The sequence below is a fragment of the Erpetoichthys calabaricus genome, chromosome 11 (assembly GCF_900747795.2).
Source record: "Erpetoichthys calabaricus chromosome 11, fErpCal1.3, whole genome shotgun sequence".
Lineage (NCBI taxonomy): Eukaryota > Metazoa > Chordata > Cladistia > Polypteriformes > Polypteridae > Erpetoichthys > Erpetoichthys calabaricus.
The window spans coordinates 334,293-361,269 of NC_041404.2; the positions used below are offsets into that span (position 1 = coordinate 334,293).

The following is a 26,977-nucleotide window of genomic DNA, read 5'->3' on the forward strand; positions in this document are numbered from 1 at the left end:
CAGATGGCCGGACATTCTCCTTCAGGATTTTTTGGTAGACAGTAGAATTCATGGTTCCATCTATCACAGCAAGCCTTCCAGGTCCTGAAGCAGCAAAACAACCCCAGACCATCACACTACCACCACCATATTTTACTGTTGGTATGATGTTCTTTTTCTGAAATGCTGTGTTCCTTTTACGCCAGATGTAACGGGACATTTGCCTTCCAAAAAGTTCAACTTTTGTCTCATCAGTCCACAAGGTATTTTCCCAAAAGTCTTGGCAATCATTGAGATGTTTCTTAGCAAAATTGAGACGAGCCCTAATGTTCTTTTTGCTTAACAGTGGTTTGCGTCTTGGAAATCTGCCATGCGGGCCGTTTTTGCCCAGTCTCTTTCTTATGGTGGAGTCGTGAACACTGACCTTAATTGAGGCAAGTGAGGCCTGCAGTTCTTTAGACGTTGTCCTGGGGTCTTTTGTGACCTCTCGGATGAGTCGTCTCTGCGCTCTTGGGGTAATTTTGGTTGGCCGGCCACTCCTGGGAAGGTTCACCACTGTTCCATGTTTTTGCCATTTGTGGATAATGGCTCTCACTGTGGTTCGCTGGAGTCCCAAAGCTTTAGAAATGGCTTTATAACCTTTACCAGACTGATAGATCTCAATTACTTCTGTTCTCATTTGTTCCTGAATTTCTTTGGATCTTGGCATGATGTCTAGCTTTTGAGGTGCTTTTGGTCTACTTCTCTGTGTCAGGCAGCTCCTATTTAAGTGATTTCTTGATTGAAACAGGTGTGGCAGTAATCAGGCCTGGGGGTGGCTACGGAAATTGAACTCAGATGTGATACACCACAGTTAGGTTATTTTTTAACAAGGGGGCAATTACTTTTTCACACAGGGCCATGTAGGTTTGGATTTTTTTTCTCCCTAAATAATAAAAAACATCATTTAAAAACTGCATTTTGTGTTTACTTGTGTTATATTTGACTAATGGTTAAATGTGTTTGATGATCAGAAACATTTTGTGTGACAAACATGCAAAAGAATAAGAAATCAGGAAGGGGGCAAATAGTTTTTCACACCACTGTATTTAGTCAAGTGGGTTTATTATGTAAAGCTTCAGGAACACAAATACTAAATCTCTGCAAATAAGTTTGATACTGGGAAAAATTCAAAGGTCTTACTAAAATCACTTTTACTAAGTTGTTGTAAAAGGGTGTCCTGAATATTTTGTGTCTAATGGTTCAGTTGGAGTTTGAATCCTACTTGTCTTGAATAGCTTTTTTTTAATTATTGAAAAGTATATACATATTTAACATGTATATAAAATGTTGAGAATTTCGGTAATTTATCAGTTGGTTTTTAAACTTTAATTGAACCCCTTGTGTCAAAAAATATTTTAATACCTGCTTATTTTTATATGTAATATATTATACAGTACAATCTTAGTTAGAAAATATATGCGTGGTATAACTTGGAGATTTTATTTGAAAAGTTGGGGCATTTTTAGTTTTTGTTGATTTACTTTTAAAAGACCTCAATTTTGTTAGACTTGCTGTTACACAAACATTATTTAAAAATGTCAGTGTAATTACATGTATTAGTAGAGTACATTAAATTCATGCGTTTTTGCTTTAAAATACTCCATTCATGATATTTTAAAACGGTTAAAATTAAGCCCAGACGAGCTTGTGCTGGCTGAAATAACTTTCATAGGAACAAGTATGCTTGATGTTTGAAGTCTCAAAAATGATTCGCTGCAGTGGTGTTAACCGTGATAGACAATGGGTCATTGTGGTGCTTTGCCATTGTCGGTGAAAATATATTTTAAACTAAACCAGTGTTCTCCCCAGAAATTTTTTCCAGCCGGGTGGCATGAAAAAGTAGCCGGGCGAGACGGGGAAAATTTAAATGTGCACTATTTTTATTAGTTAATTATTTTCCAAAGCTCAATATGACTTCCTTTTTTAAGGTTTGACACTTGTGCCAGAATATTTTTATTAAATTTAAGAAGTATCCAATTCAGGATCCTGCAACCCTAACAGAAATTTTAAATAACAATTTTTATGACATAAACGAAGAGGCACAGCACAAGTATTGTCGCTGTCGGGAAATGAAAACAATGAAAAAAAGTATGGGAAACCTAATGAAGAAAAATTTTAAAATATTCTTCAAAGCCGACTTGCATATGCAGAAGGTGTCTTCAGTTAAATATTTAATCTTCTTTTCTTCCTAGAGGCCCAGTTGAATGCAGCTTTCTCATAATCAAGGTCCCCAGGATCTGGGCCCTCCATGGAGATCACTCATCATACATTGTCGTAGTGACTGTACTGCAAAGTCATGAGACAGCCATCTAGTGTCACTGGCCATTTTCAGCTCAATCTGGGGAATGTTCAGAATATTTTGAATTTCCATTAAACCAGCCATCCTAAATGAAGAATTTTGGAAGAAATAGAATAGCTGCCTTAAGATGTCGTTCAGTTTTGTTAACTAAGGTACAGCAGCTACTGCTTGGGCACTTGCAAGGGCCAGTCGGCGGTTTAAACGGTGGCAGTTGACAAAGAGTCCAGGGGCCTCATGTATAAACGGTGCGTACGCACAGAAATGTTGCGTATGAACATTTCCACGCTCAAATCGCGATGTATAAAACCTAAACTTGGCGTAAAGCCACATACATTTCCACGGTAACTCATGCCCTGGTGTACGCAATTTCTCCGCTCGGTTTTGCAGACTGGCGGCACCCAGCGTCAAAGCAGTGCTACTGTTCCTGCGTGGTCACCCTTTCTTTCTTAGACCCACATTCCTGACGCGGCTTTATAAATACACTGAAACTAACTGCATATTGTTTATTAGTGTAATGCATCTGATTGTAATTAACCTGCAGCAATATAATGGTCCAGGGAATAGCCATATTATTCCAAATACCATAACTGCTTTAGTGTTGTTACTCTCCCTGCATCTTCTTCTTTCAGCTACTCCCGTTAAGGGTTGCCACAGCAGATCATCTTTTTCCATATCACTCTCACTGTACCACTTGGAGTATTTATATCACTGTATCTGAGTGGGGAATCACAGCAGCAGCTGATCGGAAAGAGAATTATCGGTATACAGCATGAAGCAGACGCTGACGCTTAGCCACGGCAAAACGTTTCCCAGACTTCCATGTACGGACTTAGCGGTTTAGAAAAAGTTTCATCCCAAGAACTATAAACGCACTCAATCAGTCCATCAAGTGCTCTTTGTAGAACTGTTTGGACTTATAAGTACAATCACCTCACTGTAAACTTGCACTACAGTTATAATATCGCTCAACCTGCGCCACTTTATAAAGCGCGTATTTACATATGATGACGATATCATTTTTAAGATGAAATGCAGCAAAATATGTTGATTATATTATACAGATACAACTTTAACTTCATTTAAATAATCTGTATTGTTAATAATTAAACATGTGAGGACACGGTGCCGCAGCGCTAGCTAGTTCATGGATTGTTCCTGCATTGCGTTGTATTCTTGATTGTGCTGACGCGACACTGGAATGATAGACGGATAGAATAATTAAACATGTACTACGAAGATATTTCAATGTTCCTTAAAAGTTTTGAAGAATTGGCGTTCTAAGCTTACAAATGGATTCACGTCTATTACAGAGCTGATTGTGTGGCGATTGGGTATTTGGAGAAAGAAAAGTAAGGACAGGAATTGGAGGTTAGTATGTTTGAAAGAGACAGTACTGCTACAATAAATTATTTCATCGAAGGTCGCGCATGGCGCAGCAAGCCTCTTGCGTGAGACATGAACAAGCACTGCGCCACCGTGTTCCCATGTTTAATAACACGCTTTAACTCCTGTCATCATGAAAAAGATTTCACGTATACATCTCAGTATTTTAATTATTCAGAGAGCTGTAATATCATGAATGTAATGGATTATGTGTCCTGTCGGAGAAAAAGCCCGTTTAAGAAGCAGGTAGTGATTCACACACAGAGCACATAGAAGATCAAATACAGAACAAAGCATTTAATGTGCTACTTTAGTTACAATGGGATTTTAGAAACTAGTAAATTAAACGATTTTAAGATGAAGTTTATGATGATCTACTTTAATGACAAAATAAACTGTGTGATTAAAGTGTAAAGTTTGAGATTAAAGTTGACATTTCGTGCTTTTTTACCCACTGTGTGCCTATTTTGTTTTGTCTGTACCCTAATAAGCTTTCATATGACACTCAGATGGTGGGCTACGACTCGCCTTTTCACGGCGACTTTGATATGTGATTTCTTTTTTATTTTGGGCACTGTGCGACTTTGTGAACTTGAGCTTCTTCACTTGATCAACTTCATTTTGTTGATTATACCACTGTTTAAACCAGGGATGTGCAAAGTCATTCCTGGAGGGCCGCAGTGGCTGCAGGCTTTTGTTCCAACCCAATTGCTTAATAAGAAGCACTAATTGCCCTAGAAACACTTCTGCTTCCTTTTAGTTATCTCCCTCGTTAAGATTTTGAACCCTTATTGCTTATTTAAGTCTTAAACAGCTGCATTCTTGGTTTTTAATTGCTCCTTATTAGCAATAAGATGCAAATGACAAAAGAAACCAGCAGTTATCCATTTTGCTTGTTACCCTTTACGCCTGTGTGTATTTATCATGCACTATTTGGTTTAATTAAATACTTGGAAGGAAAGAGAAGACAAAAAAGTCAAGGATTGAGAATTACCCATCCGTTTTACACTTCAAAATATTTGGATATCTTTAGAATGGAAAAAAAAATCTAGGATTTGAGAATGACTTGACATAGCAGAGTTAAAGCACTAACAAGCCATGAAATGTAATTATTGGCAAGGATTGTTTTCTAATTAAACAACTGGGTTGGAATAAAAACCCGTGGCCACTGCGGCCCTCCAGGAATGACTTTGCACACCCCTGGTTTAAACCAACAAATAGTACGTTTTTCCTTTGCCTCCATTTGGTATTCGCTGAAATTCTTATATTTTCCCCTGTGCTTTTCCCATTGTCTTTTCACAGAAGGCTATTTATATCGATTTGCATATTCAAAGAGGCGTAATTCTGGGAGGAGTTGGGGCGGGACAGAAGGCGCGTGCACGTGCGTTACTTTTCACGCTGATCGGGATTTATGTAGTGGAAGAACATGAAAGTTTCCGTGCGCACAGATTCCAGCATCTGGAGTTTTCTGTGCGTACGCACAATCCCGCTTTTGTGCTTATGCCATGTTATAGTGTGAGTTCTACGCACGGCGTTATACATGAGATGTTTTATCTTTAAGTAGTTTTGCCACACCTTTCTGTTTCCCAATCATAACAGCAGCTTCATTTGACCCTAGTCCAACCAGATTAGCAGTTTTCCAACAGCTTTTCAAACAATGTTGTATGTGGTAACTCATTTTTTTGCCAATTAATGCATGGATCTTAAAGCTCCCACAAAGGCATCTCTAAGTTATTTAACACAGATAGAGATCTTTAAGTTTGACCGATTCCAGTTTGCTCTAGTACATGCTTTCCTAAAAGGTCAGCAGAAGACTCGATGTGCGTTTTACTTTTTTCATGGTTCAGCAAGCTTTCTTTTCGAATTCTTGTGCATGGCACGTTTACCCAAGGTAACCCCTCCTTGGGGGGTGTTTGAATATTTCATGCACAATGAGCACCACATACCATTTTCTTTGACCATTATCCAATTAAAATCTTTAAACTATTGTTTGTTTATGCCTGACAAGCGGTGCTTAGATTTATCAATTGGCAGAGTGTGTGCTCAAGAGATTTCCCCTGATGGACCAGCCTCTGCAATGTCTTTTCTGTCTGAAATTGCTACATCAGGAGTTGGCGCCACACCTTAATTAGTTTGTGATGTCTCTTTTCTAAAATAACTGAGCACTGTTGTTTTCTGAACACTTTTTTTTTTGCTCATGTTGGTAAAACGTTTGGGGGGAAAAAAAAATTAAAAGTACTTATGAATAAGACTTTTGAGTGGGAAAGTGAGAGCCTGTTGGATATTCAATTCACACTTGCACTACGGCAGGTACGCATTCTCAACATTTTCACTTTAATCTCGACATTTCTGCTTTATTCTCGCCGTTTATCTCAAGATTAAAGTCGACATGTAGACTTTATTCTTGTAGTTTGTCATTAAAGTAGAAGATCATAAACTAAACTTCATCTTAAAATGAATATTTCATTTACTAGATTTTCTCAAACTCTGTCATAAGTTATGTAGCAGCATGTCGACATTATTCTCGACAGGTTTTTTTTTTTTTTTTTTTTTCTTTTCTTCACTTTGTCCATATTTTTTTTCTTCACCGTGGCCCTAATACGCTTCCGTACAAAACCCTCAGTAATTCAGTGACAAACCTTTTGCTCAGGACACTGTGTGTGCTGCAAGGGTTTCTGCACACTTTTTGCAATATGGACGCAGGTCCAAATATGAGCAAATATAAGAACAGCAGATGGGGTCACTTTAAACAGGAACCACAGTGAGTGCTACAAGGATTTTTGCACACAGAACACACCTAATGCTTAAACAACTGTATATATGTATTGGTTTGCTATGTACTGAACAAGAGAGCTGCTGTACACTTAGCAGCACTGTACAGACTGCACTGACGCTGAGAACAGAGACATCACTTTCTGACGCCTTTTTTCTGATATCTGGTTCCACTAGACTTTTTTTTTTTTTTTTTTGTGAACTTCCGCTATTGGCATGTACAGCCCCCTCTCACCCGCCCACCTCTCCATACTCCTTGCCACTATATTAAGCTGCTCCGCCCCCGCTATTACCATGTACACCCCCATCTCGAACCCCACCTCCCCATACTCTTTGCTTGTGAACTCCGCTTTGCCTCATCCCCCACTATTAGCTTTAGCAATATGTGCCCACCCACCCACTTGTCCCTTGCCATCTCTGCAGATCATTAGATCTGCTTGTGCCTGTAGATATGCGGCTGTCATTTCACAATGTCATGCGAGATGACAGCCGGGCGCTCAACTAAATTAGCTGGGTGGAGCGCCCGGCTAAAAGACGCTAGGGAGTACACTGCTAAACAATTCCCTGACAGTTTATTTGGGGAGAATCTTTTGGTTCTTTCTTTTAGAAATTCTTTTGGTGTGTGTTTTGGGTTTTTTTTTTTTTTTTTTTTCTAACAAATTACTTTGAAGAAAAAAGTGCTCACTGGAGGTAACGTTACACATTTGTACTTCCTGGTTCGTGACAGTTAAAATGAAGCCTTGGGTAGTATTGCATTGTACTGTTTAGGGATGCTAAAATCCAAGAAATCTGGTAAACGTTTTATATTACTACTACTATTTTTTTTTTTATCAAGGATATTTACACCAGAAAAAAAATGCAAAAGTGAAGCCTACCCCATTTTGGAAGATGTTGCTCATCCTGCACCTGAACTGTTTGCCCACCACCCATGGGGCAGGATATTGCACAGCTTATGGGCTAGCACTACTAGTTTGAGGAACAGCTGCTTCTTGGAAGCTAACATCTCTAAATCTGACTGTACACTCTGTGTGATTTGTACTTTGAACTTTATTTCAGTAGTCTCGCATACTAAATTATTGCTACTAACTTTTTTTACTGGCAGTTAATTACAGGGCATGCTGCAATAGTATTTACTAGCCAACCCGCGGTGTAGCATACGCCGCATAATTATGTATTGATGGGTGAACACTTCCTGAAAGACACAGTTGTCCAAATGGGGTTGGTTTTGAGGATACGACTGTAGGTGAATGAAAAGATGTTACTCTGGAGAGGGCAACATACAATACAGCGTTTTACAAGCTGCATACAACGATTCACATTGAAGCATAGACACTGCTGAGACCATGGGATACCCCTCGCAAACTGTTTTACACGCTGCATACAGCGATTCACATCTGCGACAAATATGATTCTTCTTAGATGGTGCTGTCACGTCCACACTTGCTCTCGAAGCAAACACACTGCCTGGTCATGTGCGCGCTCGCAAGAGCAACTAACAGAGACCTGCCCACCAACTCTAAGACCATGGCGTGTAAAACAGTTTGCGATGGTGGACGCGGTCGTGTGTCATAACTGAAAAGAATGCAGTGGAACCTCGGTCCACGACCATAATTCGATCCAAAAAACTGGTCATAAACCGATTTGGTTGTGAACCGAAGCAATTTCTCCCATAGGATTGTATGGAAATACAATTAATCCGTTCCAGACCATACGAACTGTATGTAAATATATATTTTTGTAAGTTTTTAAGCATAAATATAGTTAATTAAACCATAGAATGCACTGCGTAATAGTAAACTAAATGTAAAAACATGGGCGGCATGGTGGCGCAGTGGGTAGCGCTGCTGCCTCGCAGTTGGGGGACCTGGGTTCGTTTGCATGTTCTCCCCATGTCTGCGTGGGTTTCCTCCCACAGTCCAAAGACATGCAGGTTAGGTGGATTGGTGAGTCTAAATTGGCCCTTGTGTGTGCTTGGTGTGTGTGTGGGTCCTGCGATGGGTTGGCACCCTGCCCGGGATTGGTTCCTGCCTTGTGCCCTGTGTTGGCTGGGATTGGCTCCAGCAGACCCCTGTGACCCTGTGTTCGGATTCAGCAGGTTGGAAAATGGATGGATGTAAAAACATTAAGTAACACTGAGGAAACCTTGAACAACAGAGAAAACTAACACTGCAATAGTTTGCGCTATAGCAACAAAAAATGAACATTTGAAAAAATCCGTAATTTTTAATAAACCACCAAGAAAAGTAACATTTCAAAAATGCACACTACGAACCGATCGCTGTAAACAGAAGTGAAAACAAAATCAAGCCCAGTGCATTCTTTAACTGCCTTCCTACCTTATGAGTCCAGCCCCCTCTCTCTCTGTCTCTGTCTCTGTCTCTCTCTGGCCCTGCCTCTGTGTGTGTGTGTTGCACAGGGAGAGACTGAACCTTGCAAGATCAACTAACACAGACCCACCCACCAACTGTAAGACCATGGGATACCCCTCGCAAACTCTTCTACACGCCGCATACAGCGATTCACATCCGCGACAAACGTACTTCTTCAGAGGTGCATGTGGAGTGTAGCAGAGACGAACACGAATGACGCCCCGTTCTGTGAGTTGCTGCGTCCAAGTTGGTGGGCGTGGCTTTGCGAGTTGTCGTCGTAGCCACGCCCACCAACTCTAAGACCATTGGATATCTTGCGTGCTTTCCATGGGTGTCTACTTGTCGAATTTCCCATTGGGATTAATAAAGTATCTATCTATCTATCTATCTTGTCGGCGGCTTAGTGAATTATATATATAGATTTTAGCCATAGTTATCTTGCTGTATTTACATATTAATGATACTTTGTTCTGTTTATCGTTCTGTGATACCTTTTATCACAGTCTATGGGGATAAGGGCCTACTCTTTAGTGTGTTCTGTTTTTAAAATTGGGTTACCATGGGCACTGCTTAATTACCAGGACCGGATTATTAAATTTCGTTTCTACACATGGACTTTGGAGTGACGATAAATGATCCTTGGTTAAGAATTTATAAAAGAAAAAAAAAAAAATTTATAGTACTTGTAAAAGTTTTTCTTTATCACAATAAAAAACCCTCCCACCACAGATCTGACGCTGTTAGTTTTTATTTGAAACTGGGAATAACTGTAGATGTGAGTGGTGTTTTGAGACAGTGAAACTGGAAATTCTCTGATCTGGAGGGATAAAAGCTGACACACAAACACTGGTTTGTCATGCCTTTTTGCTATGTCATTGTCACTTGAATTTTTTTTATGCAGTTTTATTGAGTGTTTGCCTTCTTGTGGTTGTAATCAGTGATCTTGCCCAGTCTCCATTCAGAGGGCTAAACTCTTCTAACAGGGCTATAAAAGTGATGGGAGGAGGGAAGTGTTACTTAGCAGTGAAAAATGGTCACTGATTAGGAAAAGGGTTAGAATGAAAACCAGTAGCCACTGCGGTACTCTAGGCCTGGAATTTGCCACCCCTGACCTATACCAATACTCCTTTTTGTAATCCAGATCGATTTGAGCATCACTAGTTTTGGTGTGTCATGTAGTAAGCTGGGGTGTCATCCAGGCTTTTTCTACTTAATTCTTTTAATACAGTAATATGAATGCTTAACTTTTACTAACTTGCTTTAAATAAGCCAACCAACTTTTAAAGAGCCCAGACACTATAAAAGGAGTGCAAAATGTTTAAATAGGAAGACCAAAATCCAGGAATATGGGGATGATGGAAACAATGAAATTTATAAAAGCTTCAGCAGAAGGAACATTGTTCTTTATGCTTGAAGACTGTGAACCTGTAGGAACAAGTTGGAAGTAAGGATTTAATCTTTTCCTTTCTCTCTCTCTCACGATATAGATAGACATATCTATCTATCTAGATATATGTAGATATCTATGTCCATCTATATTTACTATATATATATATATATCTATGTACAGTATAATATATAAAATCTTAAGCCTAAAAGTGCAGCTCTGATGTTTTTTGTCACGCTTTAAATCGAGCTCATTTTAAAACCTACATACAGCGCATCACTCTTTTCCACATTTTGTTATGTTACAGCCTTATTCCAAAATGGATTAAATTCATTTTTTTCCTCAGAATTCTACACACAACACCCCATAATGACAACGTGAAAAAAGTTTACTTGACGTTTTTGCAAATTTATTAAAAATAAAAAAATTGAGAAAGCACATATACATAAGTATTCACAGCCTTTTCAAAATTGAGCTCAGGTGCATCCTGTTTCCCCTGATCATCCTTGAGATGTTTATGCAGCTTAATTGGAGTCCACCTGTGGTAAATTCAGTTGATTGGACATGATTTGGAAAGGCACACACCTGGCTATATAAGGTCCCACAGTTGACAGTTCATGTCAGAGCACAAACCAAGCATGAAGTGAAAGGAATTGTCTGTAGACCTCCGAGACAGGAGTGTCTCGAGGCACAAATCTAGGGAAGGTTACAGAAAAATTTCTGCTGCTTTGAAGGTCCCAATGAGCACAGTGGCCTCCATCATCCGTAAGTGGAAGAATTTTGAAACCACCAGGACTCTTCCTAGAGCTGGCCGGCCATCTAAACTGAGCGATCAGGGGAGAAGGGCCTTAGTCAGGGAGGTGACCAAGAACCCGATGGTCACTCTGTCAGAGCTCCAGAGATCCTCTGTGGAGAGAGGAGAACCTTCCAGACTGATAACCATCTCTGCAGCAATCCACCAATCAGGCCTGTATGGTAGAGTGGCCAGACGGAAGCCACACCTTAGTAAAAGGCACATGGCAGCCTGCCTGGAGTTTGCCAAAAGGCACCTGAAGGACTCCCAGACCATGAGAGAGAAAATTCTCTGGTCTGATGAGACAAAGATTGAACTCTTTGGTGTGAATGCCAGGCATCACGTTTGGAGGAATCCAGGCACCGCTCATCACCAGGCCAATACCATCCCTACAGTGAAGCATGGTGGTGGCCGCATCATGCTGTGGGGATGTTTTTCAGTGGCAGGGACTGGGAGACTAGTCAGGATAAAGGGAAAGATGACTGCAGCAATGTACAGAGACATCCTGGATGAAAACCTGCTCCAGACCGCTGTTGACCTCAGACTGGGGCGACAGTTATCTTTCAGCAGGACAACAACCCTAAGCACACAGCCAAGATATCAAAGGAGTGGCATCAGGACAACTCTGAATGTCCTTGAGTGGCCCAGCCAGAGCCCAGACTTGAATCCGATTGAACATCTCTGGAGAGATCTTAAAATGGCTGTGCACCGACGCTTCCCATCCAACCTGATGGAGCTTGAGAGGTGCTGCAAAGAGGAATGGGCGGAACTGGCCAAGGATAGGTGTGCCAAGCTTGTGGCATCATATTCAAAAAGACTTGAGGCTGTAATTGTTGCCAAAGGTGCATCGACAAACTATTGCGCAAAGGCTGTGAATACTTATGTACATGTGATTTCTCTGTTTTTTTTTTTTTAATAAATTTGCAAAAACCTCAAGTAAACTTTTTTCACGTTGTCATTATGGGGTGTTGTGTGTAGAATTCTGAGGAAAAAAATGAATTTAATCCATTTTGGAATAAGGCTGTAACAACAAAATGTGGAAAAAGTGATGCACTGTGAATACTTTCCGGATGCACTGTATGTGTTTTGGTATCATTCTTTTCAGAATTTATCAAACTTTAATGTGATGTTGTTAGATTTTCAGATTCTTACTCAGTTTTTAAATTATAAACTTAAAAATATCAAGAACTCACGAGATGGGACTTTGTGCTTGTCTTTGATGTATACTGTGTGCAAGTGTCTGTCGTGTCAGAAAGTGACACACCAGGTATCTTCTCTATGCAGTAAGACCCGCTTCTGGACAATATACACAATGTGACTGCAGTGTGACTTTGTGTTCGACAGACTACAAGTTTTAAGTGCTCAATGTCTGTCCCAGCTTTTCACGGAAAGAACTTGATAACTGTCGTACAACAAATATGAAAACTTTTGAAAGCAATAGAAAGTAAATGATCTCTATGGGATAAGCCGGATCTGCAGACGATTTAAAGGAAAATGTGTAGTAGAATTATTTACAGCTTATCACGTTTGAGTAATTGGTTGTAGGTGAAGTAAGTTACTTGCTTATTGCTTTTTTTAGCTGTCTAGCGAAGGAGAACATGAGGAGAGGCCTACAAATCGGTGGGCTTTACCAGGCTAGAACCAGCACTACACCAAGGCACATGTCCAAACCTACTATATTATTCCAGAGCACAGTGCTGTGCTTCAGAGGTTGCTATCTCAAAAGTATGCACATAGATAAAGAAGAGACTGTTTGAAAGTTGACCACATAATTTTCCTGAGTGGTGAATGAGCAGCCAGTGCAGTTGCATATACACACACGTTTACAGGGAAAGGCAGAGGATTGATAAAGTGAAATTGCACATGATTAGAAGAGGATGTAGGGTGTATTACTGTATTTCGCTTGCTACTGGGGGACCCTAGAAAACACGAGTAAGGATTGGCTAGCCAAGAGGGCTGCATGTGGGTCTTTATTAATTCTGCTGACGTGAACAAGCACATAAAAACCTAATTTTTCCTTAACTGAATTCTAATTTTCATCATGCAACATTTTAATTTCTAAAACATCAAACTAGTTTTCATGCAGATATATATAGAACTAATGTCTAACTGTTAAACAGTCATGTACAGGGTGGTCCAGATCTAAGTATGCAATTATTGCATTGCAAGTTGCATAGTTAGAAGTAGACCACCCTATACAATATTGACTTTGTGAACACTTTCGACCATATTTTACTGAATGTAAGCTCCTCACGAGGTAATCGAGAGAGAGCGCGAGAGAGAGAATCCAGTGCAGTACACCTCACAGCGATGCAGTCGTGAGGTACAGCTGCTGGGATGGGGAACTGACATTCTTAGCAATCCTTCAGCAAAGACCACATGTCAGCTACTCAGTTTGTTGTGTTCAGTTCTTCTGCCTTTTACAATTCTTTGATACTGCATCTTCAAACTTGGGAAGTATCTAAATATCAGGTCAGCATATGTTGTTAATTTTACTGTATAAATTGCAAAAACTTTGTGACATAGCATTTGTTATAAATTTGTGATTATTGTCATTTTATGACAAGTTTGAAACTTTTTTTCTGTGAAATGAGAAATAATGAAAATATTGCCCAAAATGCATAGTGCTTTAACATACATACATGAGGACATTTGAAGTAGCTGGTACAAAAAAGGTTAAATCAAGCTTTACAGCAAATGTGGACGGAAAGCACCTTTTTTGGACTGTATTGATTCAATTTCTGCGTGCAGATCAGGTCTATATTGTCTATTATATGAGCGACAGTGGAAAGACCAAAAATTTTTTGGGGAGTTAGAAAGGAGATACAGTAATCCCTCCTCAATCGCGGGGGTTGCATTCCAGAACCCCCTGCGAAAGGTGAAAATCTGCAAAGTAGAAACCATATGTTTATATGGTTTTTTTTATATTTTCATGCTTGGGTCACAGATTTGCACAGAAACACAGGAGGTTGTAGAGAGACAGGAACTTTATTCAAACACTGCAAACAAACATTTGTCTCTCTTTCAAAAGTTTAAACTGTGCTCCATGACAAGACAGAGATGACAGTTCCGTCTCACAATTAAAAGAATGCAAACATATCTTCCACTTCAAAGGAGTGCGCGTCCGGAGCAGAGAATGTCAGAGAGAGAGAGAGAAAAAAAAGCAAACAAAAATCAATAGGGCTGTTTGGCTTTAAAGTATGCGAAGCACCGCCGGATAAAGCAGCTGCAAGGAAGGGAGCAATATAAAGGTAGTCTTTCAGCATTTTTGAGAGGAGCGTCCGTATCCTCTAGGCCAGTGTGCAAACAGCCCCTCTGCCCACACCCCCTCTGTCTCTCTGACATTCTCTGCTCCTGACGGAGAAAAACAAACAATCAAAAATCAATACGTGCCCTTCGAGCATTTAAGTATGCGAAGCACCGTGCAGGAAGCATGTTGCTTGACAATTCAGCTGCACAGAAGGGAGCAACGTGAAGGTAATCTTTCAGCATTTTTAGACGAGCATCCGTATCGTCTAGGGGTGCGAACAGCCCCCCTGCTCACACCCCCTCCGTCAGGAGCAGAGAATGTCGGAGCAAGAGAGAGAAAGAGAAAGAAAAGCAAACAATCAAAAATCAATACGTGCTGTTTTGATCTTTTAAGTATGCGAAGCACAGTGCGGGAAGCATATCGCTTGACAAAGCAGTCATATGTAAGCCCAGCAAGGAAGACAGCAATGTGAAGGTAATCTTTCAGTGTTTTTTGAGGAGCGGCCGTATCCTCTAGGGGTACGAACAGCCAACGTGCTGACAATATATTTGAGGTGTTTTATTTTATGCATAATGCGTGCTCTGGTTGGGTAGCTTCTCAGCCATCTGCCAATAGCGTCCCTTGTATGAAATCAACTGGGCAAACCAACTGAGGAAGCATGTACCAGAAATTAAAAAACCCATTGTCCGCAAAAATCGGCGATATATATTTAAATATGCTTACATATAAAATCCACGATAGAGTGAAGCCACGAAAGTCGAAGCGCGATATAGCGAGGGATTACTGTAATGTGGTGTGTTTTTGTTTTAATGTATTATACAAATATTAACAAAGTGAGTCTTAAAGATGAGATGGCTAGGCTCCATTTCACCTGCCATAAAGGTAAAGGAACTAGTTACTTGGGCACTGTGCCTTCTTTCCCTTTATTGTACAATTGTTTAAGATGAAAATTTGAAAGTATAGACAACAATGATAATAATTAACACAATCATTTATTCTGAATCAATTAATATTTTCACTTCTCAATGCTTTTAGGTTTTATGGAAAAAATTCTTCCTATGTTCATGGAGGACTGGAGAATGGGAAGCCTGCTGAAGCAGTGTTTGGTCAGGCGGTGAGTTAATATTTTAAGATTCTCAAACCTCTATAAATGAAAGGCTTGTAATTTACAAAAAAAACATTAGAATCATTCTTTACTTCTATGAGGTATTTCTAACAGCTGTTTATTACTATGTCTATTCATTTCGTCCAGGGTTTTGACAGTTTTTTGTGCCCTCCCCACCATAACCTATCGTCTATGGAGGAGGAGCGAAAGCTGTAGATTTGTCAAATTTCGATCTCCAGTTTTCAATGGATCTCAGCGTTTTAGGGTCCCTGATACTGAAAACCTCGATCTCTTGATAATAGGGAATGTGTGTGTGTGTGTCACAGTTTCTTGATGATAGTCTAAACGAGCTAAAACAGCTGGACTGAAAAATGCGAAAGTTGAAACTTAAGCCTGTTATGAGATGACAATGTGCTGATTAGTGTTTGAGCTAAATCATGCAAGAGAAAAAGGCACTCTAGAGGAACCCTCAAATACCTTAATTCTGCAATTATGAATTCTTCTTGTTAGTTGCTATTGACCTATTTTATCATCAGAAAGATCAGCAACAGAGCAGTAAATAGTTACTGAAATGTTATAAAATAGTTTGGGTAACTTAGGTTCTAGAGAGCAGACCAAATGAGTATATGTAAGTCTTTGATGTTTTGGCAAGCAGGTGACCTGTGGCAGCCCTTTAATTGGACACTTCCACATTTCTTGGTAGCAAATATTGTGTGTGTGTGGTTGTTGTTGGAGTTTTTTTTTTTTTTTTAAATCTAATGTGATTATACAGTCATTGACGCACTAAGGTCTCGTCAGTGGTTCACATTTAACACCTGCCATTAACAGCTTCAAGTGGAACTTCAGAAATCAAAGAAAATTCAGTTACATTAGTAATGAAATACATAAATTGTTCACTTGAAGATAAAAAAGATAAAGGAGCTTGGACCAGACTGACCTGACTTGAGAATTCAGTGACAGGCAAGAGATCAAGTTAAAGCTTGCACACTGACTTTTTCTACTCTTGTTATGACAAACTGGATGTGGTTTAATTAATTCCTAATTATGCTATCCCAGTTTGCTGTTTGAAACGCTGTGGACAGCAATGTGGGTACGAGACCTTTCTGAAAATGCAAGCAGCATTAAAGTAGCAACAGTCATCTACAGCAGTGTTTTTTTTTTTTTTTCAACCAGTGTGCTGTGGCACAGCAGTATGCTGTGAGAGCTACCCAGGTGTGCTGGGGAAATAATAGTGCACTTAGGTCTAAATCTAAGAGGGACAAGCTCTGCAGGAGTTTGAGACATGGTGAGGTCTACCTGGAGAAGCTGGCATAAAAACTGTTCCGTGATCGCCATGTTGCAGCCTTGGTACTTGGAACACTTCAGACCTGTCCCCCACCTGCTATAGTCTTATCCTTCGTGGATGTGTGTTTTCCAGTGAGCCTTGCATCACTAGTGGATAGTGGGCATACGAGTTGCCACTGAGGCAGAGAGGGTCAGGCAAAAGGACAAGACACTTTTGAAATGGCTTTAAAGTGTTCACAAAGTGCCATGTCTGAGTGCTAATATCGGCTGCCCCCTTTTTTAAACTGTCATCCCTGGTAGTCCCACCCCTCCGAGCACATGTATGAGACGTAATGTGTTTGAGGTTAGTGCAATATTAGGTTACAAAAGTGTGCCACTACAAGAAAAATGATGGGAAATGTTGATATTGACATTAGTATTTTTTTTGCAGTTTTAGGTAAATGACTGAATCTAATCAGAAAGTAGTTGGGAAATTTTCAGGTCTTAAGGAAAGGAAGGCAAAATATATGTTCAAGGAAGTACAGGTATCCTGGTTGTTAATTTAGGTTGGGCATTTCCTGTGGATGTAGTACAAGACAGGTTGGGGCACAAGGTGTTTCAAGATGTGGGAGTCTGTGCATCCTACAGTGTGAATTTGTGTCCAGGTGAGATAAGCCTGGCAAACTTGCACAGTGCTGGGATAGACCAGCCGCAATTTTAGAATAGAATTAGATTAGAAATGATTCCATGGGTGTGGCAGATGATAAACTGGGGTGCAAGATTTGAGAAAAATTGGAGGATCGTGATTGTATGATGTGGATTTAGGGAATACAGTGGAAATGGTTAAGGACTGGGCACTCTATTAGCAGAGGCAGAATAAAGTTTGGATTGGACTTGTGCTGCGGATGTGTTATAGGACACACTATGGAGGTGGGTTGCAGACATTATGGTGTGGGCTTTGGGAGAATGGGGAACTGAACAAGTTGGTAGAGGATTGGGCAGTTTAGACACGGGTGTAGTATAAAATTTGGGTGGCAGGTGCACCTGTTCCTTTCCACATCTATAGGGCAAGTTATGAGAAGAATAAGGGGACTGTGAATGTCATAGACTGAAGTTTTGGAACACAGTAGAAATGGGAAAGCTGGCATCATATTTGGCAGCTTGTTGGAAAAGGTATAATGCATTTAGCCTGGATTTGTCCAATGGGTCTGGTGCTGGACAGGTCAAGATGTGCATTGAACTTGCTCTCGTGGTCCTCATCGTAGTGCTAATGACTGGATAGATCGATGGGAAAGGCACTATATAATAGCTAAGTGCTGCTTCAGTTTAAATACTGCTCCTTTGCCCCAATTTTTTTTTCACCAGCCGCAACAGCAAAAGGTTAAATCTGTTTTGAAATTAAAGCTTTATATTTTAATGAAAACCTACCCAAAAGTAATTTTTGTTCAGTATTACCTTACTATCTGCAAAAGTACTGTTCCCTAAACCTTTTCGTTGAGGTGATTTATTTTCCACTTAATAATGGTGCCCAACAATTTTGAAGCCTTTGTAATTAAAATGCCAAAACAAGTGGTGTCAGTCTCATAAGAATTGTTTTTGAAAACTGTTACTTGTGGCATCTCTTGTACAAAAGTAAATTGTTGTTGTAAATATTTTAATAAACTGGTTTGCTGTGCTTTACCTAGTGCAGAAGCCAATGTAAGAGATGGAATTGGTTTGCAATTCTGGAATATCTGTTTGTTGCAACACCCTCGGCCAGAACTGGTATGCCTTTCTATTTGTATAAAACATCCACAGTAGGTGTGTGTTTAATTGGAACGCATGCATTCCCATTTACAGCAAACTTGATTCCTATCAGCTCCATGATAAGAACAAAGTGGAACAAACAAAAAAAATATGATGTTGCAATTGCTTTGCATTGTGCCAGTGAATGCACTATGTTGTGCTGTAAAAGCCACATGATATCTACCATTTCTGGCATCCAATGTTTCCAAAATATTTGGAAAACTTGAGGTAACACTTTAAGTTGTTGTGAAGTTGGCACAAGTGCAACCTGCCAACAACGCAGAAAATGTGGACCATATAAAAAGCACTTCTTTGATAGTAACTGATGCTCCAGTATGTGCTCAGCTAATAGGAAGAGAACAATGGTCAACATGATGCATCAAGGCTCAACTGCAAGAGGTCGGTTTTTCCTCTTTGCAAGCCTTGGATGCATATTCTCCTATGGAATCTGTTACGGGTATTTTGCAACCAGTGATTTAAAGGCAGTGTATGTAAAAGAATATGGTTAGAGCAGATTACAGCATAGTTGCTTAGAGAATGTATTACAGCTATGGTTGTTTGCAGTGGTCGGCTGAGTTTTGCTTCAATTACAAAATTTGCTTTGGAAAGTTTCTGCAAGCTTGGCAACATCCTGTTTACCCACAGATTGCAGCATTTTTAAAAAATATCTGGCTTGGTAGTACCTGAATTGTACTTTACCCCATCCTTTTTTATTTAATTAGTAAATTGGTTTAGTTGTCTGAAATAAATTGTGCACTTTTAAATGACTATATGTTATACTTGGAATATTCTGTTGTACCAGTTTATTTCTAAGAATTATTGTCACTATTACTATGGAAAAGAGATTTCCCTCTAACAGAGTAAAATGTAGAAGTAGTACTTGACTGTGATGTACTAAACCTGGTTTCTTTCTTCAGATGTGGGAGACAATGCAATAAAATCCTTGTTACTCCAGTACTATTGATTTTTGCTTTTGTTATATTTTATTTGATTATTTTTGAAGCTACACTAGTGGTAGGTACAAATGCGCTCCGTACAAAATTCTTTATGGATAAATGTTTCATGTAGTGCTTTACACAATTTCTCTCAGTAGTAGCCTGATGCAATTTACTTTGTCACATTCATCTTCATTTATCTGCATCTTCACACCCTTTCCCAAAGAAAGATGAAATGCTCAATAGAAGATAGATGAGCATGTGCGCTAGTATCCAAAGCTACACTGCATTTAACACTAGAATTACCAGAGCCTACGAAAAAACTCGTAAATCCGTCCCACCTTAAATCGCGTCTTAAATCCGTTTGCACCTCTCCGCTAGAGTCCTTTGTCATCTAAATGTGCTGATAAACAAAAGCTACTAGCAGCCAGCTATTCCATCCCCCCACCGACTTAGAACGAATTTCTCCTAGCTCATGCCTTGCCTTGATTTGATTATCTGGGATTGAAGTGGAGTTTTAGAGTGGAAATAATATAGTGTTATTTGGAATACACGCATTTCATGTGTGTTCCATTCCGTTCAGTAGTCTGTGCAAACACATTTTTAAAACAGAAACGTTTTTCATATTCTAATAGTAAATGACAAAATGTAGGCATAAACTATATAACGTATGAAGCCTGAAGTCCATATATCAAAGAAACACTTTCACAAAAGATACAAATAAGAGAACACGTGCGCTGTTATTCAAAAATATAACTACACAAAAAAAAAAAAGCCGCGTTACCATGCCACATTGACACTCTTACTGCAACCGCTGCGGTGGCGTAATGGTATCAGCTCCTGACTGGGAATCAGAGGGTGGTGAGTTCGATCCCGCACGGCTCCACTTCGAGAAGTGAACTGCTCTTATTCTTACAATTTTAGAATAACAACATAAATTTGATTTCAGTCTGTAACAGCCGGTGTAACTTATGATACTGGTAAAGGTTAGCTTTTTTTTTTTTTTTTTTTAATTCACTTTTCATTCTCACAGTCGCATTCAGAATCAATCCATACAACCCCATCTGACACAGCTGTTTTCACATAAATAAAAGTGCATTTTTATTCAAGAGTATAACCGAAGAATAAAGAAAGCAAGTTACAGTTGGTGGTTGATACGACAGCTTGCGTGGTGCAATGCTAAGAACTGCTGATTTCAAGTGACGGTGAGATACGAAGAAGGCAGCTTCGCCAGCGTTTGTGTGTCAGAACCCTTTTGGGGGGGGGGGGGCGCGGTAGTATGCATTGTGGTACACTGCAGACCTATAGCGCGTCTTTATGTCAGATGGGGTTGTATGGATTGATTCTGAATGCGACTGCGAGAATGAAAAGTGAATTTAAAAAAAAAAAAAAGCTAACCTTTACCAGTATCATAAGTTACACCGGCTGTTACAGACTGAAATCAAATTTATGTTGTTATTCTAAAATTGTAAGAATAAGAGCAGTTCACTTCTCAAAGTGGAGCCATGCGGGATCGAACTCGCCACCCTCTGATTCCCAGTCAGGAGCTGATACCATTATGCCACCGCGGCGGTTGCAGTAAGAGTGTCAATGTGGCATGGTAACACGGCTTTTTTTTTTTGTGCAGTTATATTTTTGAATAACAGCGCACGTGTTCTCTTATTTGTACCTTTTGTGAAAGTGTTTCTTTGATATATGGACTAAAGGCTTCATACGTGTTATAGTTTATGCCTACATTTTGTCATTTACTATTAGAATATGAAAAACGTTTCTGTTTTAAAAATGTGTTTGCACAGACTACTGAACGGAACGGAGCACACATGAAATGCGTGTATTCCAAATAACACTATATTATTTCCACTCTAAAACTCCACTTCAATCCCAGATAATCAAATCAAGGCAAGGCATGAGCTAGGAGAAATTCGTTCTAAGTCGGTGGGGGGATGGAATAGCTGGCTGCTAGTAGCTTTTGTTTATCAGCACATTTAGATGACAAAGGACTCTAGCGGAGAGGTGCAAACGGATTTAAGACCCGATTTAAGGTGGGACAGATTTACGAGTTTTTTCGTAGGCTCTGGTAATTCTAGTGTTAAGTATGCCTTTTTCTTGATGAGTGGACAGGAGTTTACACCCTCTTGTCACCACATACATTTTTTTTATGCACCTAATGACATTAGGATCCATTCGTAATTTAAAGTAAAATTTGTGTATTTTCTTCGTTAATACTGTTTTATAATTTTTGTATTTTCAACGTTAAGACTGTTTTAATTAGCCCTCAGGTTTTGCATTTTGTGTTTTAAAGTAGACTTGGCTGCGATGTGTGTGGTGTTTTTTTGTTTATTATAAGAAAGTATTCTGCACAGTGGCAAATGGAGGAAACTCTAGGACTACAGATCTCACATCTCGGTGTGGATTTGTTTGTGAGGATTTTGGTAATTGAGGTATTGGCTTGAAAAGTAACATTTTTATTAAAACTTGCCCTTTAACTGTAAAAAGTACAAAGTCACAAATGTACAAAGTACAGTAATAGAAATAATATGAACAGCACTCTGCAAGTGACACGAGTGGCACTTTCAGATTCCCAGAATCACTTTCGGTTTCAGAGTGTTTCAATTTCACTGCCTGAAGACGGATTCACTTTGTCATCACTACTGATGAAAGGCGTTTCTTACAAGACGCCATCATGAGGCTAAGAAGCGTCTACACTATTACACAGGTAACGCTCAGGCCTGATGCTTACACAAGACATGCTTGACACTAACACTGTTGGTAATTTTACAGCCAGAGTAAACCTCGGGTCTTATGCAAGACAAGTCTATACAGTTTCCCGAGTGACACTCGTAACTAATGCTTTTAGCACTGTTTTTACTGCTAGAGTGACGCTTGGGTCTAATACTAGAAGTTAAGTCATTTTAATTTTACACGCTGATGGACATAAGTGAATTTTTCAGGTTTTATAAAAATGTCTTTGAATGTACAGTTTGTATTTAGCCTTTACTATGACGAGGTCCTAGTTTTAAATTCCTGCAAGGCAGAGTTGGCCCTGTATGTTTGTGTAATTACCTAAACTGAATTTTAACATTTTGCTTTTTTTTTTTTTTTTTCCCCCCATGTCCAGTTGCACTGCACTCACAGAAAATACAATAATTACCAGTCTGTTTCTGCCAAGACAACTTTAGATCAGCCCTAATAAAAAATTATAAAGTATTCAGGGCGGAAAAAGTAGATGCAAATTTGGTAAATACGAAAGACATGAAGTCCATTGTCAATGTATAGGCAAGGCGACTCTTAGTGATCATTTGTGGAACTATATTTAGCTTGGGAGATGTAAAATGACTCCTTTCTGAGCTACTTAAATGAAATAATGACTAGTTTAATTTTTGTCCATCCATTTTCAAACCTGCTTACTTGGTTGAGGTTTTCATGTCCCAGCAACACATTGAGTTTTAGTTCACTGCAGAGCAAACACATCAGTAAGGCCAAATTTAGTGTTGCTAATTAACACATTGCTTCCTTATAGCCTACTGGTAATAGTGATTGTTGGTTGTCTTTTGTAAATACTCTTTTATAATTTGTATTTCAGGAAATTCATAAAAAAGTTATGTCCTTGAGCTTCCGGGATTGCCATACGAAGATTCGCCATGTTGATGCTCATGCTACTTTAAATGATGGTGTTGTGGTTCAAGTGATGGGGGAGCTATCTAACAACATGCAGCCTATGCGAAGATTCATGCAAACATTTGTATTGGCACCAGAGGTAAGATTTCACATTATAGGAGAATTATTCACAGAAAATGAACGTCGCTTTTTTACAATTTCTGTGTATTGTGACTGTCAAAAATGTTAGACTAGTGACATTGTATTTGCCCAGTAAGGTAGTCTTTTGGCAAAAAAAAAAACAAAAAAAACTTAAATTTACTTTGACTTTAACACTTGCACCAGCCTTTTTTAGATGAACATTTGCGTTAAGAAAGTGTCATGGACATACTCCAATTTAATCCCAAAACCGTATCCCCCTCAGTACATGGCAGAAACCAAAATTAACGTTAGTGGGAACATTTAACTGCCCCATTTTACTACCTTGAAGAGAAAAATATTGAAGCAAATGTGCAACAGTGTGCATAAATAATAAAATATAAATAATGTATCCATTTATTTTATGGTTTTAATTGACTTAATGCAAATACTTGGTGCAAGCAGGGGTGGGGATCACTTAATTTCTGTTGTGTATTGTAGTGGAATAAATTGAAAAGGTCATATGTTAACTGAAATATGTCATGTTACTGTTGCCATTTTTAGGGTACAATTCCAAACAAGTTCTATGTGCACAATGACATTTTCCGTTACCAAGATGAAGTATTTGGGGATTCAGACACAGAACCTCCTGAGGGTAAGTAGCGGCAGTATTTTTATGATGATGGTCTGTTAATAACAATATGTATGGCAATTTAAGGTGTTCTCATTTTTTTATTTTTATTTTTTTTTAAATATATATACAGAGTCTGAAGAAGAGGTTGAAGAGCCAGAAGAAAGGCAACAGTCTCCTGAAGTGGTCCCAGAAGATACAAATGCTTACTATGAGCAAACAACTAGGTTCATTCAACTTCACATTCAATTGTTTTCATAACAACCTTGGTTTGTTATAATTACAAAATAATTCAAAATGTTAGGTAGCTGACTGGTATTTTCATTATATTTTAGTAATGAACTGGAAGAGCAGTTGGAAGAGCAAACGGTTTCCCCTGAGCCTGAGCCCGAGCCTGAACCTGAGCCTGAGCTGCCTACAGAAGAACTTAAATCTGAAACCTGCCCTGAGGAAGATGTTGGAGTAGAAGAGCAAGTGGAGAAAAGTCCTTCTCCAACACCAGCAGATCCTGCACCTGTTGTACAAGAGGATTCAAGGGTATGGAATTGTAATAACAATACTTAGCATGTCCACTTAGAGTAGTCATCACTCTGGGGCTAATTAATGTTATGTGTGGGTTTTTAATTCAGTAAACTATGCTTTTATTTTTGCATGCTTTGTGTAAAGCACAAAATAGTAAATTAACTTAAAAGAGAAGTGCTTTGACCTATGCAAATTTATAATGGACTTTTTGGATGTATGCATCTGTTATAAACAAAATTTTAATGGAAGGATTTATCACACATTTCCTATAGTGGGGTGTTTTTTTATCCTATTCCAGCTTGGTAATTTCAAGATTTGGGTAAAATTCTAGCTATTGAAATTCTATATAAATTCTGTGGTATCTCCTGAAAATGGCCCCGCTTTCTCACTTGCTTTACATTTATTCAGTTGCATGTAGAATCTCTGGCTTTAAGAGCATCACAAAGGTGGTGGTGATCATCGTTGGCAGTTAATTTAAACCTTGAACAGTACACATACAGTCATGGCCGAAATTATCAGCACCCCTGGAATTTTCCTTGAAAATGCACCATTTCTCCCAGAAAATTGTTGCAATTACAAATGTTTTGGTATACACGTTTATTTCCTTGAGTGGTGGCTCTGAGGCTAAGGATCTGCGCTGGTATGCAGAAGGTTGCCGGTTCGAATCCCCGTCACTGCCAAAAGAGATCCTACTCTGCTGGGCCCTTGAGCAAGGCCCTTAACCTTCAATTGCTCCAGGGGCGCTGTACAATGGCTGACCCTGTGCTCTGACCCCAAGGGGTATGTGAAAACTAACAAATTCCTAATACAAGAAATTGTATAAGGCGAAATAAAGAAGAAAAGAAAAAAAAAGAAAACGCAAAAAAACAGAGAAAAAAAAGCCAAATCTGACGACATTTCACACAAAACTCAAAAACCAAGCTGGACAAAATTATTGGCACCCTCTACTTAATATTTGGTTGCACGCCCTTTGGAAAAAATAACTGAAATCAAGCGCTTCCTATAACCATCAACAAGCTTGTTACACCTCTCAACTGGAATTTCTGACCACTCTTCTTTTGCAAATTGCTCAAGGTTTCTCAGATTTGAAGGGCGCCTTCTCCCAACAGCAATTTTGAGATCTCTCCATAAGTGTTCAATCGGATTTAGATCCGGACTCATTGCTGGCCACTTTAGAACTCTCCAGCGCTTTGTCTTCAACCATTTCTGAGTGCTTTTAGAGGTATGTTTGGGGTCATTGTCCTGCTGGAACTCTCATGACCTCTGACGCAGACCCAGCTTTCTGACACTGGGCCCTACATTGCACTCCAATATCTTTTGGTAGTCTTCAGATTTCATGATGGCACACAGTCGAGACATCCAGTGCCAGAGGCAGCAAAACGTCCCCAAAACATCTTAGAACCTCCACCATGTTTGACTGTAGGTACTGTGTTCTTTTCTTCGTAGGCCTCATTCTGTTTTCTGTAAACAGAATGATGAGCTTTACCAAAAAGCTCTACCTTGGTCTCATCTGTCCACAAGACGTTCACCCAGAAGGATTTTGACTGCCTCGAGTACATTTTGGCAAACTCCAGTCTGGCTTTTTTATGTTTCTGTGTCAGCAGCGGGGTCCTCCTGGCTCTCCTGCCATAGCGTTTCATTTCGTTCAGATGTTGACGGATAGTTCGAGCCGACACTGTTGCACCCTGTGTCTGCAGAACAGCTTGAATATGTTTTGAAGTTGATTGGGGTTGTTTATCCACCATTCGGACTATCCTTCGTTGCAGTCTTTTATCAATTTTTCTCTTCCATCCACGTCCAGGGAGATTAGCTACAGTGCCATGTGTTGTGAACTTCTTGATTATGTTGCGCACAGTGGACAAGGAACATGAAGATCTCTGGAGATGGACTTGTAGCCTTGAGATTGTTGATATTTTTCCACAATTTTTGTTCTCAAGTCCTCAGACAATTCTCTGCTCTTCTTTCTGTTCTCCATGCTTAGTGTGGCACACTCAGACACATAACAGAAAGGTTGAGTCAACTTTTCTCCATTTTAACTGGCTTCAGGTGTGATTGCTATATTGCCAGCACCTGTTTCTTGCCACAGGTGAGTTCAAACGAGCATCATATGCTTGATATAAAACGATTTACCCACAATTTTGAAAGGGTGCCAATAATTTTGTCCGGCCCATTTTTGGAGTTCTGTGTGACATGTCAGATTTGGCTTTTTTTGTTTTTTTGTGTTGTTCCAATGCACATAAAGGAAATAAACATATATACAAAAACATTTGTAATTGCAATAATTTTCTGGGAGAAATTCCAGGGGTGCCGATAATTTCGGCCATGACTGTAGGACTGCAAATGATGGAGATTAATCACATTTGCAAAATTAATACTGCCCAGTCTTGTATGCCAAGTTTAAAGTGATTTGTGTACCCCCCGAAGCTGAATTATTACCTGGGCATACCAAATCTCCAGCTTGCCCTTGGTGCAACAATTTCTTAGATCTATAATCTTATGCTCAGAAGGTTTAACACTAGAATTACCAAATCCAATGGAAAAAACTCGTAAACCCAGCCCCCCTTAAATCCATTCGCACCTCTCCATTCAGCATCTGTTTTGTAAATGTGTTGATAAGCCCAAGCAGTCTGCTATCCCATCCTCCCACCACCTCAGAAACAGCAAAAACCTCTCCCAGCTCAAGCCTTGTTTATCAGGGAGTGAGGTAGTAAATAGAGCAGTATAGCC

The 26,977-nt window shown here is 39.5% G+C and overlaps 1 protein-coding gene across 2 annotated transcripts in view; it reads left to right on the forward strand.

The window, feature by feature from the left end:
- The window catches only part of g3bp1 (GTPase activating protein (SH3 domain) binding protein 1), a 67,402-nt gene that overhangs the window by 29,761 nt on the left and 10,664 nt on the right, over positions 1-26,977 (forward strand). For both annotated transcript variants that reach the window (XM_028812630.2, XM_028812629.2), the window contains exons 3-7: positions 15,310-15,388; positions 22,946-23,119; positions 23,662-23,752; positions 23,862-23,955; positions 24,064-24,265. In XM_028812630.2, coding sequence (XP_028668463.1) covers positions 15,310-15,388; positions 22,946-23,119; positions 23,662-23,752; positions 23,862-23,955; positions 24,064-24,265 — 640 coding nt within the window. The remainder of the gene's footprint in view (positions 1-15,309; positions 15,389-22,945; positions 23,120-23,661; positions 23,753-23,861; positions 23,956-24,063; positions 24,266-26,977) is intronic.